Consider the following 12,182-nt stretch of genomic DNA (forward strand, 5'->3'; position numbering starts at 1 on the left):
TCACTTTCCCTGGGCTCTCTTGAAATTTAAGTAGATTTTATTGCTTACTAGAAAACAATGTTAAAGCATAAGAGAGTGTGTACTCAAGGATACCTGATGGTATTAAAGAGGCCATTATGATTTAGGACAGTTCATGTTGCATCATTATTTTAAAGGAATTCATTTTGCTATGGTACCCTACCGAATAAGGAATTAGCTTGCATTTGATGGCAACAATGTAAACAATACATGTACTTTTGCTATTTGTTTTCATGATATAACAGATTCAATATGATGGACAAAAGTGGACAAAACTTGTTCTGAGATCTTGAGCAAATAGAGGAAATAATCTTCTAATTATATTTATACAATACTGCTGAAATGATGCATAGCAGTATATTGTTTTATTATATTGCATTTGAGTTGAAAGTGAGTTTAGATTTCTTTCAGTGGAATGGTGCCTTTTGCCTTTTGGCAAATCGTCAAGCTCCATAAAATAAATTGAAGTCACACTGTTGATGCTAACTGTTAATTGAGGAACAATTACAAGGAAGAACAATAATATCTGTTGTAGCTAATGTTTGTTTATTTAGTTAAACTAGAAAAAAAGAATATACACGAATGCTCTTAATAATTCAGAATAAAATCAACTGAATACAAAAGTGTGGATTGACCATATAAACTCATGCAATATGTGAATTGCTTCCTCCTTACCCTGATGTAGCAACTGTCCCTGTGCAGCTGATTTACTGTGATGTTATTACAGTTTGTCTTATCATTCACATTGAACTGACACTTTGATGTATAGAAAGGTTTAACAGTCTGTGAAAACAAAAACATGCTAATTGTGGGACCTTGTCATTATTGATCATTACTTCAGCTTAAATGAATGAGGAAGGCCCACCATGCATTATCACTATTCATTTATTCATATTAACTTAGGCTTCCTCCTGCCAACAGCAATGTTACAGCTATATATTCAGCTGTTTTTCTGCTTGGGTAGCATTTAGGGCATGTGATAAACTGAACAGCAACTACCTGGAACTTTTTGAACCTTGTGTGCAATGTTCTTATTACTTTATCACGCACGTTGCAGCCTGTTCACGCCAGTCTTGAATTCATGTCCATTTTGACTGATAAACTGATCAGCGCTAACTGCAGGTGCTGTTTACAACAGCCCTCTCAGAAGGATGTTTGTGGAGAAGTTTCCTTTGTGTCCTCAAAGATATCTTCTTTGGATCTGAAACAAGGAAGGTACAAGGACAAAGACGTAATGGCTGTATTCTTGTGTGCTTCAAAATTATTTACACGTTTTGTTCACACTCTGAAGCAGGGTCTACACTGCATTTATATAAAAATATTCACTCAGTATTACACTAACATTAATAACAGTGAGTAATGTACTTACACAAAGTTTATATATCCAAATCAATTCACTGAGTGGTGAACTGTTAGATCAAATTTAGATAAATTTAAAATAAACTGTCTAAAACTTATTTTGCATTATAAAAAAATAGATGTTTTTACTTCAGTCTGTCTTTCCTTCTTTTGCATGTGGAATGAACTGTGACCACCGTGCCAACTGCAACCAAAAACCCAGCCGCTGCTGCCAAACCAGTAAAGACATTAGACTGGACACTCCCAGAATCTGAGACAAAAAACAGATTGGGAAAAACATGTAAGAAAAAAATCGAAATATTCCATAATCCAACTGCAGCACCATTGTTTATACCCGTTGGTTTAGTTCACACGGCAGCAGATCATGTGTGCGTCTGTCTTTCGTCAATCAGTTCTGCCAGGTATCCCACCAGGAATGGCAAATCAGTGCTCCTTGTGCTTTTCAGAACAAAAGCAGCAGAAATCATGCACAGTTCCTTTTATATTGGAAAGTAAGTGTGAAAAATACCCAGAGGCAGGCAAGCTGAGCAGTTCAAAATATTAATTGTGGAAGTAAAACATAAATAAACAAACAACATTTTGAGATGTAGAGAAACACATGGTAGTATTCAATTGAAATAGCCTTTCGGTGTAAGAGCAGCTACACTTCATTTAGTTGGCTTTTGTGGGTCATCCCCAAAATTAGATAAATAAAGGGTTGTCATTTAAATACCAAAAATCAAAGAGTTGTGATCTTTGTAGTCTCCTATTCTTTGTCTTTTACCTAGGAGGACTTCGGCTAAAATTGAGCATCCTGGACACACTTTACAGTGCTCTCATGGAACCAAGGGGGTTGTAGGGCGGTTTACAGAACTGTGCCCCTTATCAGACCCCCAAAGGAGAACAGACTGTTTACTGTGCTGACAGGGAGTCCGCAAGTGTGATAAACAGACAGTGCTCAGTTGCAAGACATCTGATTGGATCAGCATTATGTAAACCTTAGGGTCTCCATAATACGGTGTAATAATGTTTTGTATTGTTGGAAAGCTGATGTCATGGGGAACACGTTGGTGTCTCAGCTACAACGGTTAACCCAGTGTCACTGGCTTACAGAGGTAGTACAGGCAGGATGAATAATGTTATGTGTCTTATTTGATGACTTGGAATTTTCCTTTGATATTAGGGTATATAAGGGAAAAAGTGGAATGGTTTGGGGAGACTTGTCAATATATGACCTCCAGCGTGCATTTATGTGTTGCCATCTCACTACACACACTTTTGCACGATTGTATGTTTCCATTATTGAACACACTGTACAATAAACTGCATTCGTTTTGACCTGGTATTCCTCTTCCACTCTTACCACTGCACAAGGTCCTATCACACGGAATTCAGAATATCTGCACCCCATAATCTCTGCCCTATACACTCGTGTCGTAGCAAGATGCACAATCGAATTCATGCAGGTTACACAAGCCAGAGGCATGTCCGCCTCTACCAAGATATAGAGTCACGCTACTGGCAGAAAGCAGTGTCCTCCTCCTTCTATGCATCACTGTTAGCACAGAGGAAAGGTTAAAACATTATTTTGGATTCAGATAACTGAGAGAACATTCAGTTATTCCCGTTCCAGTAGCAGCGGGTAAGACGACAACACATTCCTTCGCCACTCATACTTCCGCTGTTTGTATCAGAGGGGTTCCTTACGGGCTGAAGTGACATTCTGTTTGGTGAGAAACATGGTTTAATGACAGGATGCTGTTGTCCTTGTTTAAACTTACCTCCACTAGTGCCTTTGTCCTCAGTGGAGGCTAACATTTGTCGGGTGTCATCTAGGGACCCGTCATTGATTTGAGGTGTGATGCCCAATAAGTGGCACATCAGGGGGTACAGGCTCACTGATTCAAACGGTCCCACCACCAGGTTTTTGTGAAAATCAGGCCCCACCGCTCTGAAAAAGGGCTTCATGTCCATGAAGCTGTTGTCGTAGCCATGCTCCCCCTTGCTGTATTGCACTGGGAGCAGCTGAAAAAACAGCAGATTGTTTCAGTCAGTTTGCAGTCACTTACGCAGGTTTAGCATGTGAGAGTATAACAGTCTGGTACTTCGTCTTTGATGCCCTGATTTTGTTTTTAAATCACAGGCCTGCTTAGAGCATGTGCATGTAGCTAATGTTTAATTTCAATGTTTATAAAATGAAAGAAAACAAATCACTTCTTTCTGCCTCCATTCCCAGGAATTATGCTGTGAATCTGGTTGTGTTCCCTCTGCCTGCTTTTGATGCAAATCTGCAGCTTAGCATAAATGAGAATAAGCTATATCTAGAGTTTAATTTAGCCTTTTGAGTTTGTATTTGTTCTTTCAACTAATCAAAATGCAATGTGTTGTGGATTTGTGAATAACAGTATAGATAGCTGGTGATTAATGTGGTTGATAGAAGAAGCACAAAACCAGTTTAGCAAACAGATTAATTTTAAATATCAAAGCTTACCATATAAATAGTGTGGAGCAACACAATACATTGAAGACTTTGTGAAGTAACCATTGAAGATATATTACTTCAAAACTTAGGTGTGATTGTTAAAGTCATCATCTTCATGTTACTGGTTGCATCAGATTTTCCAGTAGTATTTAATTTCATGGCAAAGCTTATTCTTGAATAGGCTCAATACAGCAGTAATAGGAAAATATTTTGTGGTGTATACTGTTATAGTGTTCAGGGTTTTTTTTTTTTTTCTTGCTTTGATATTAACTCTTAACTATTAATGTTCTGTGTGCAAAGTTGCATTATTTTGAAATGACAGCAGAGGGCGATATTAACTCAAAAAGAAAGCAATATTCCTGAATCCATGCGTGCTGATTATGAGTTCAGTGTGTCATTTAAACTTCTGAATCATGGTTCCATTGTTCCAGATTAATTAAATTAAATGCTGAGCCATGCAAAATAATGTGGGGGAAAAAAAGAGGTTACTTTGCAATGCCAGTGGTGTTATGCTCTATACATTGAATTGGGAGTTTGTTTTAATCCTATATGTTTTAACAGTAGGCTACATTTATCTGAATAAATAAAGTTTTGCATGCTATGATATTTCTTTAAATAGCATGCAAATCTCTTTGCAAAAGGTTGTTTTCCTGTGTATCCAATTATTTAGTCTCATGAATTCATGACTTTCACTGGCTGACCTTGAGGTTATCATGCTTCATGGATTTGTGAGTGATCCAGTATCTATCTAAGTCTAGGAAAGTTGTAAGACTGAGGTGGTGGTATTGACCTTCTGAATAATCTACTGGTTATGCAATCAAGATTGTGAGAGTCTATGTCCAAAGGAGCCCAGGCCAAAAACACACACAACTGCTGACTCATACTTTGCTGCGCTCCAGTCTTCCATATTGGCCCTCGTCATTTGTGCCTCCTTCACTGCATTCTCTGCTTTCACCGCTTTTTCAACAGCTCTTCTCCTTGCCTGCCTTCCGGAGGTTCTATCTGGATACACTCTGACAGTTTGGTACTTGTACCTTCAGTTCAAATCAGAGCTCTTGCCCTTCAGTTCACCCCTGAAATGGCTGCCAGTTCTTTCAGCTCCACAAACTACAGGTGCTAAGCTGTGCCCTGCTAATCTACCTCACAGTACAGGCTTGCACTTTCTTAAAACTTCGCAGTGAGGCAACTTCCTACCACCATCCCGCCTGCTAATTCATCATCTTCTCGTACCTTTTCAGATGGTTCCTTTATTCCTCTGACAATCGTCTGTCCTGACTCGTGTCTGAACTGTGCATTGTGCTCAGTTTCTGTTTAATTCTCTGAGCTCACTTTCGTTTTTCATTACAAGGCTTCCTCCTATGCAAAAAGTTAGATTATTTCAGTGCAACACTTTTTCTAGTTTCCAGTTTTGAAAATGACATTTGTTTTCTCATATTTTCTCAAACTGGATTCATACTCCTGTGTGTCTAACTTGCTGAAGCACAAGTACAAACTGATGTGTTTGTGTGTCAGAGCTGACTGCGATATATTCTACTAAAGTCCTCTGGCATTGGAGATAATATAGCTGAATGATGTGGGTGTATTGATATGGAAGGAAAGTAAACCCCCCTATCTGTAGAAAAGCCGAGCATTAACAACACAGAAAATAATCCTCCTTTTATAAATATATTGTGATATGTATGAAACCCTACAAATAAGTGACTGAAACCTGTGATTATGTGAAGGACTGTGTGGGAGAAGTTAACTGGATGTACTTTTTAGCTCGATGTGTAGTAGCACAGCAGTGCGGGTAAATTAAGCATGGTAATGAAACCAGGAATATAATGCTTATATTTATCATATAGATGATAGCATAATGTGTAAACGGGCTTAGTAGTACTTGTTAAGTATCTCGTAAGAACCTATAATTAGGTTTGCGACTGTTGCTTTGCCTTTAGAATCTTTTATTCAATGAATATAATCATAATCATGCAGCATGACTGCAAAACAAAGTACAAAAGCAGTCAGGTGACTGTAAAGGCAGGATAAGATGTATTAGAACATTAATATTTGAAAGAATATAGTGATCTCCTTATACCAAACTCGCATCTGCACATGCTAGGGGGGGGGGGGGGTAAAAAAGATAAATGCAGTATTTTTCCCCCAAGCATAGATTTAAATTTGATACATTTGGGGTGTGAAATACATTTTTTTACTCATCACAAACAGCTTAATTCAGTGAAAGATATAGACATTTATTTATGAGTCTTTGTAAATCTTATCTTTTTCCACGCTAAATGTGGATAATGCAAATGGGGAGAGATAATTTCAGATGCAAGAAAGGGGAGAACAAAGAATTTATTGGAGCAGATTTTATACTAAAACCATGGAAGTGGTGAAACTATGATAATAATCAACAAAATCTAATTAACCATTTTCAGGGAAGGATGAAATACAGTATAAACATTCTATTGGCAGGCACAGATGCTTTTGTGCTTAGAGACAACAGCCAATTGTGTTGAAAATGACCTTTTTGTAAATTACAACTGAAATGAAATAAATCATACACTTACCCCATTGAGGACATAGCCAGGGTCACAGATGAGTATGAGGGGCAGGATGCGAGGGTGTTTGGAGTAGTGGAGGCGGCCAGGCATGTCCTCCTTCTTGTAGACGTGCAGGTTGGGATGCCCTCCTTTCAGGGCGTTGTAGACCTTGTCCAGCATTCCCTCCTTGGGCAGCATCATGCCAGTAGGGCCGTAGTCTAGCAGATGGAACTGGACGTCTCGGAAGGAGAAGCCAGGGATCTGGGACAAGATGATCTCCTGCACCAGGCCATTCCTGAGCACTGTGGTCATGCCGTGGTCTGCGGTGATGATGATGTTGAGGCGGTCGGCCAGACCGTGTTTTTGGACAGCGGTGCGGACGTAGCCCACCGTCCGGTCCACCTGCTTCACCATCTCCCTGCGCTCTGGTGAGTCTGGACCGTATTTGTGTCCCGTGACGTCCGGTTCCCCGAAGTAAAGCGAGACAAAGTCCAAGCCCTGCTCACCGAGCCAGGTCCCGACCACCGTGTCGATATTCATCCGCCATTCCGTCTCGTTGGAGTAGTCGTAGAAGCGCGGCTCTACCTCGCTCACCTGCACCCTCTCGCCTTGGTAGGTGGCTGCTGTGCCGGGGAAGTGATACGACCCTGCTTTCAGACCCTAGGAAGGGGGAGCAGACACACTGAGAGAGACTAACAGAGAGGAAAGACCTGGCAAATGCTCGGCGGTGTGAGGGGCGGCGCTCATGAACTTTACCTGCCTCTGAGCAGTGATCCAGATTGGGAGACTGCCGTTATCCCAGTACTCATCAACGAACTGCGCCATGTAGTACTGCTTCTTTTCCTGCGTGGTTGTGTTGAACCACATGTTGTGGATCACTCCGTGATTCTCAATGTAACGTCCTGAAACAAAATTAGCGACAGTGTACTTCCAACCTGTGTCGGATCCATGCCCACAACTCAGCTCTTTCTAGGGAACAGCTTTCAGCATTTATCAGTGGCTGCAGGGTTGTAACATGACATGGCGGTATAACAGTGGTCCATATACACGAAGAGAATGCACAATGCCAACTTCAATAATAAATCCCCCTCCTTCAGTGATGTGACTGTTCATTGCTCAAGTTTACATGATCAGAATGGAAACAATGTAATGTGTGCCTGGGGCAGAAATTGAGTGTTTTAAACTAATGTAAAACAGTACACTTTTTCATCATGTAATTTTACACCTGAGAGATAATTAATGATATAATAATAGATGTAATAGGTATATTATAAAATTTCAGGAATTGAATTCTAAAGAATTGCATTCTAAATACTACATTGACTCAAGTGAGTCTTACATATGACTCAAACATTTGAAAGATATATCTACGGTTTATAATCTGATGTTACGTTGGTAGTTGTGCTTGCTTGTTACCTGTCAGCAGTGTGAAGTGTGAGGGGCTGGTGATGGTCAGGAACGGTGGAGTCATATAGGCGGCTTTGACTCCGTCCCGCGCCATGGCGTCCAGGTTAGGGGTGTCCACGTCTCGGTCGTAGTCCCAGCGGAACCCGTCGAAAGAGATGAGCAGGAGTTTGTTTCGGGGCCTCGTGCGGGGGCCCGTCAGTGGGGCCCCCAGAGAGGGGGACACCAGCAGGAGGAGCAGAGACACTGTCAACAGCATCATCGGCGTAGTTCTCCGCACTCAGTAATGATACACTGTGGGGCACCAGCCACCCTGCCTTAGCTTTGAGACAACAGCACAGCTCTGAGCTGCACTTCTTATATGCTGTGTCACCTCACTCTGATTTTACTGGACTGGATGCTCTCCAGATGTGCCAACTATTCTCTGAGGGTTTATGAACAAACAGCTTCTGCTTATCTAATCAGTGAGAATCTTATATCTCATTAGATGTACTCAGCAGATTTGGCTTGCGTTACACCTCATTTTATGGCCTAATCTATCAGGTAAAACAACTTTTGTCTGGTTTTTTTAAGTACAGTTGACCTGTGGTCTTATCAGATGAATTTCTGTTAATGATCCATACAGTATACACTTATGCAATATGACCGATGAAGGGGAAGCAGGCTTTATAATGCTCCCAGCAGTCTGAAACTCACTGCACGAATAACAGACTCCATGAAACGGTTTCTTTCTTCCATATCGATTACGGACTATGGACTGCTCAACACTATCTCTGGGTATACTGTGTCTCATTTATCGTCAACCTAAATTTTATATCTTGCTGCACTTTTGTGTCCCTTTTTACAGTTTCCATTAGACCCCTCAAGTAGTTTTAGTTCTAGAAAATATTTATATGAAAAAAGTGTATATCTCTAAGTTGTCTTGCCTTGCAGTGATATTCGAGTCATTGGTAAATGACCAACTCAAATTTTTTTTTTGTCTCATTCTTCTATGCTGAGTCCCTATCAGTCTGGATTTAGGGCTAGGGACAGCACAATCTCAGTAGACTCTCTGGTTTTAAATAACATTGTGTCTGCTCCTGATAATAGAAAGCACTGTGCTATACTCTTTGTGGATTTATTCAAAGCCTTTGATGCAGTCGTTCATCCACTACTGTTACAGAGGTTACCCAGCATTGGTTTAGATTTTATGGCTTTTCTGTGGTTTCAAAATGACCTCGCTGATAGGTAACGGTGTAAAAAGGTAGGCAAGACCTGCTCATGATTTTTATATATTACCAAAGGTGATCCCAAGATTTGGTCCTGGTGCCAGTTTTATTCTCTGTTTACAGTATCAGTAATTGTTGCATCTCTCAACACTTGTAATTATCATCTATATGTTGATGATGCTGTGTTTTACTCTTGTTTATACAATTTGCTATCGATAATCAGCAACTTTCCTTTAGAAGTTTACAGAAACAACATACCAGGCTTAAACTTATCTGTCTTGAAAAAAACTAAGCTATATGCTGTCCTCTAAAGCAAGGACAATTGACTACAATAGCATATACTGCATATCTGCTCTTTAACTGATACGCTCATTGAACGTGTCCTCCACTACAAATACCTTAGCATTCGAGTAGATAGCAAACTCAATTGATAGTTTAACAAGGAAGTTGCAACTAAAGCTGAGCTACCTGTATGGACATAAAACTTGCTTATCCATGTCATGGAGAAAGAGGTTAATCTAAGCAGTGTTTCTGTCAGTTTTATACTATGGTGACATATTGTACGGAGATGCAACTGCTGTTGTACTGAGATGCAATGCCTTAAGCCATTAGATGCTGCCTACCACTCTGCCTTTAGATTTATAACCGGTGACAGCTATGGAACTTATCACTGCATCCTATATAATAAGGTTGGCTGGTCATTCTCTGTCAGTAAGACATGACCAACACTGGTATGTTTTTATCTATAAAGCCATGCTCAATATGCTACCTCCTTATTTATCCACACTTCTCATCTAGAATACCACCATATATCATACAAGTACCCAGGACCGGCTGGTCCTCAGACTTACCACTGTTAACTCCAATCTAGGTCAATCTGCATTCTACTTCAGTGCCCCATACACATTAATATTTTAGGAAATACACTAAAGATGGTCCCATTGTTGTCTTGACTTTAAGTTTAAATGAATCCGTTTGTCTTATCTGAGGTTTGTTCTCGGCAGCTTTGCAGATGAGGGCTGCTCCCTCTGCGTCTCTGAGATTTAAATGAAACCTAAATGAATGAATGAATGAATGAATTGTAAACAGTACTACTTCTTTTTCTACAAAAAAAAATGTTGAAGACAATGTTGTCTTTAACAGCTATAGATCGTTTTCATTGTGAAGTGACTTCATTGTGAGGCCAAACTTCTGAGATAAGACAGTAGAGATCTCTGGGACATGTCTGAGTATTTGAAGCTCCACTGCTGACCTACATGCCACAATTATACAATGAAAATTTTGTCATTTTCTCTTTTCTGTGCCGTGACAGGAAATCTATTTCTGGCAGTAAAAAAATGCTAAGACCATTAAAGTCCATTGGTGACTATAGTTGACGAGACTTGTGTGAGTCATGCATAAATGTTTTATGACACAGACTGTGACAGCAATGGCTTTGACAGTTACTGCTATTGTGATTGCAACTGTTTGCTATCTAGGTTGGATAAAGGACAAATGTTTTTGGAGAGGAAACCAACCTCCATGCCTTCTAATTTTTAATGATTTCCACGGCAGTAGATCAATTAAATAAATTCAACGCAGTTAGATCATATGTGAACTAGAAATGACAGAAATGTACATGGGAAGGTGTAGGTATGAACTTGAAGAAAGCTATTATTTATTTAATAGTTATAAATAGTTACATGTTTATTAATCCTCTGTAAAAATAAATCTCAGTAACTTGAACTTCACAACTCTGCTGTCTGGTATTCACAGAAATGCCCAAAAAAAGAAAGTTTCTGCTTGTCCCCATCTCTATGTCTCCAATGTATCAAAAATAGACAAAGGCAACCAGCCTTCTCACTGGCAAGCTGAATGTAGAACTAACAACTAGTGGCAAGTTTGGCTGCTTAATTCTCAATATCAAATGTAAGAAGAGCTAACTTATTATTTTGTGAAATGAAATTGTTATTGAAGCTTATTAAGGCTTCTAGGTAGTGTAACTAAGCACTTGCATTATGTGTGTGAGAGCAACATTACACACTTGAAAACTGTATGCAAACATATTTGATTGGAAGGAACAGAAACATCCTGAAACCCCAAAATGAGTGTGAGGAAGCATTCAAAATACACAGGCATAACTGATATTTCTTCTGCCTTCATTTTGGCTTCTCATTGCCTCTAAAATGGTGATAATGTAGTGTGAACAGAGCTAATGGCCACAGTCTTTATCATGTAAGCACTTCTGCTTAAAATTAAATGTCAATCATTTAAAAAAAAAAAAAGGTGTATTTCCCTTGCTGCAACTTTGTGTGGTCAAACAAACACAAAAACATTCTGTAAAAATGAAGATGTGGTATTAACTTAAGATTTTCTGTGCTTTTAAATAACCAATCAGCCAATTCCCGCCAATTTTTTAAAGGATGGGTTACTGAACTTTGCAAAGTGAATGTATTAAAATGGCATATTTTCTCCTGAACTGTGCTTTGCCACCCATTGTGATTTGAGATGGATGCTGAACAAAGTGGCATTGCATACTCTGCTTCTCTCGGGCTACATTTAATAGAAGTTTGAAAGGTGCCCAGACAAATCATGGTGTGTATGTAATTGCAAAACAGTGTGCAACGTGGTGACCTAGCCTATACGCAGTGCTGTATTTCTCACAATATAATCTACCTGGTGCTAAATTGAGGTCTCTGTAGTATGATCCATGGTGAAAAAGTTTCACAACAGTAGCTGTTTAATGGGCTTGTATTCTAAATTCATGTAGTCTCCTACTCCCCCATAAGAAATCTTCGTTTCAGGTTCTCACAATGATTACCATTCACTGTATCTGCTACTGTGTGTTACTGCGTACTGTGTGTATACGCTATGTATGAAATGTGCTGTAATTTCTACATGGGGAAAATGTGTAATAATACCCTTGAATAAATGCTGTGAATATCTGTACCTTATCCACATGTGAATTGTTTGATTACAAATCCAAATTTGTGGAGTACAGAGCCAATGGAAAAAAGAAAAAAAAAAAGTCTTTCTCCCGAACATTATGGGGCTCACTGTATATTGTTACAACCAACTAGGTTAGAACAGTAGATCAGTTATGGCAGGTGATGGAGGCTCTTTGAGCACATAAAAAATCATTTTGGTCCAGTAACTGTGTGCGATGTACTGAAGACAAAGGGCAGCTGTGCTTAGTGCAGTGTGAATGGCTCTGAAATGGCCATTTGC

At 39.5% G+C, this 12,182-nt stretch overlaps 1 protein-coding gene and 1 long non-coding RNA gene across 2 annotated transcripts in view; one reads left to right on the forward strand and one right to left on the reverse strand.

The window, feature by feature from the left end:
* Positions 1–12,182, forward strand: part of LOC118220655 — a 150,305-nt gene that overhangs the window by 5,257 nt on the left and 132,866 nt on the right. The window lies entirely within an intron of this gene.
* enpp7.2 (ectonucleotide pyrophosphatase/phosphodiesterase 7, tandem duplicate 2) lies at positions 548–8,164 on the reverse strand. The gene is made up of 6 exons (XM_035404683.1): positions 7,780–8,164; positions 7,120–7,265; positions 6,391–7,023; positions 3,138–3,381; positions 1,507–1,627; positions 548–1,219 (listed from the first exon to the last, which is right to left on the reverse strand). Exons 1-6 carry the CDS (start codon positions 8,027–8,029, stop codon positions 1,162–1,164), a joined length of 1,452 nt encoding a protein of 483 aa, XP_035260574.1. The 5' UTR covers positions 8,030–8,164; the 3' UTR covers positions 548–1,161.

This window comes from Anguilla anguilla, chromosome 2 (genome assembly GCF_013347855.1).
Source record: "Anguilla anguilla isolate fAngAng1 chromosome 2, fAngAng1.pri, whole genome shotgun sequence".
Classification (NCBI taxonomy): Eukaryota; Metazoa; Chordata; class Actinopteri; order Anguilliformes; family Anguillidae; genus Anguilla; species Anguilla anguilla.

What these genes read in the sequence shown, in the direction of transcription:
- enpp7.2 (XM_035404683.1), bottom strand. Translation starts at nt 8,029, where the DNA reads ATGATGCTGTTGACAGTGTCTCTGCTCCTCCTGCTGGTGTCCCCCTCT. An exon ending in ACACTTCACACTGCTGACAG is followed by an intron (nt 7,266 to 7,779) that starts GTAACAAGCAAG and finishes ATTTTGTTTCAG; the next exon opens with GACGTTACATTGAGAATCAC. An exon ending in GGACAAAGGCACTAGTGGAG is followed by an intron (nt 1,628 to 3,137) that starts GTAAGTTTAAAC and finishes TTTTTGTCTCAG; the next exon opens with ATTCTGGGAGTGTCCAGTCT.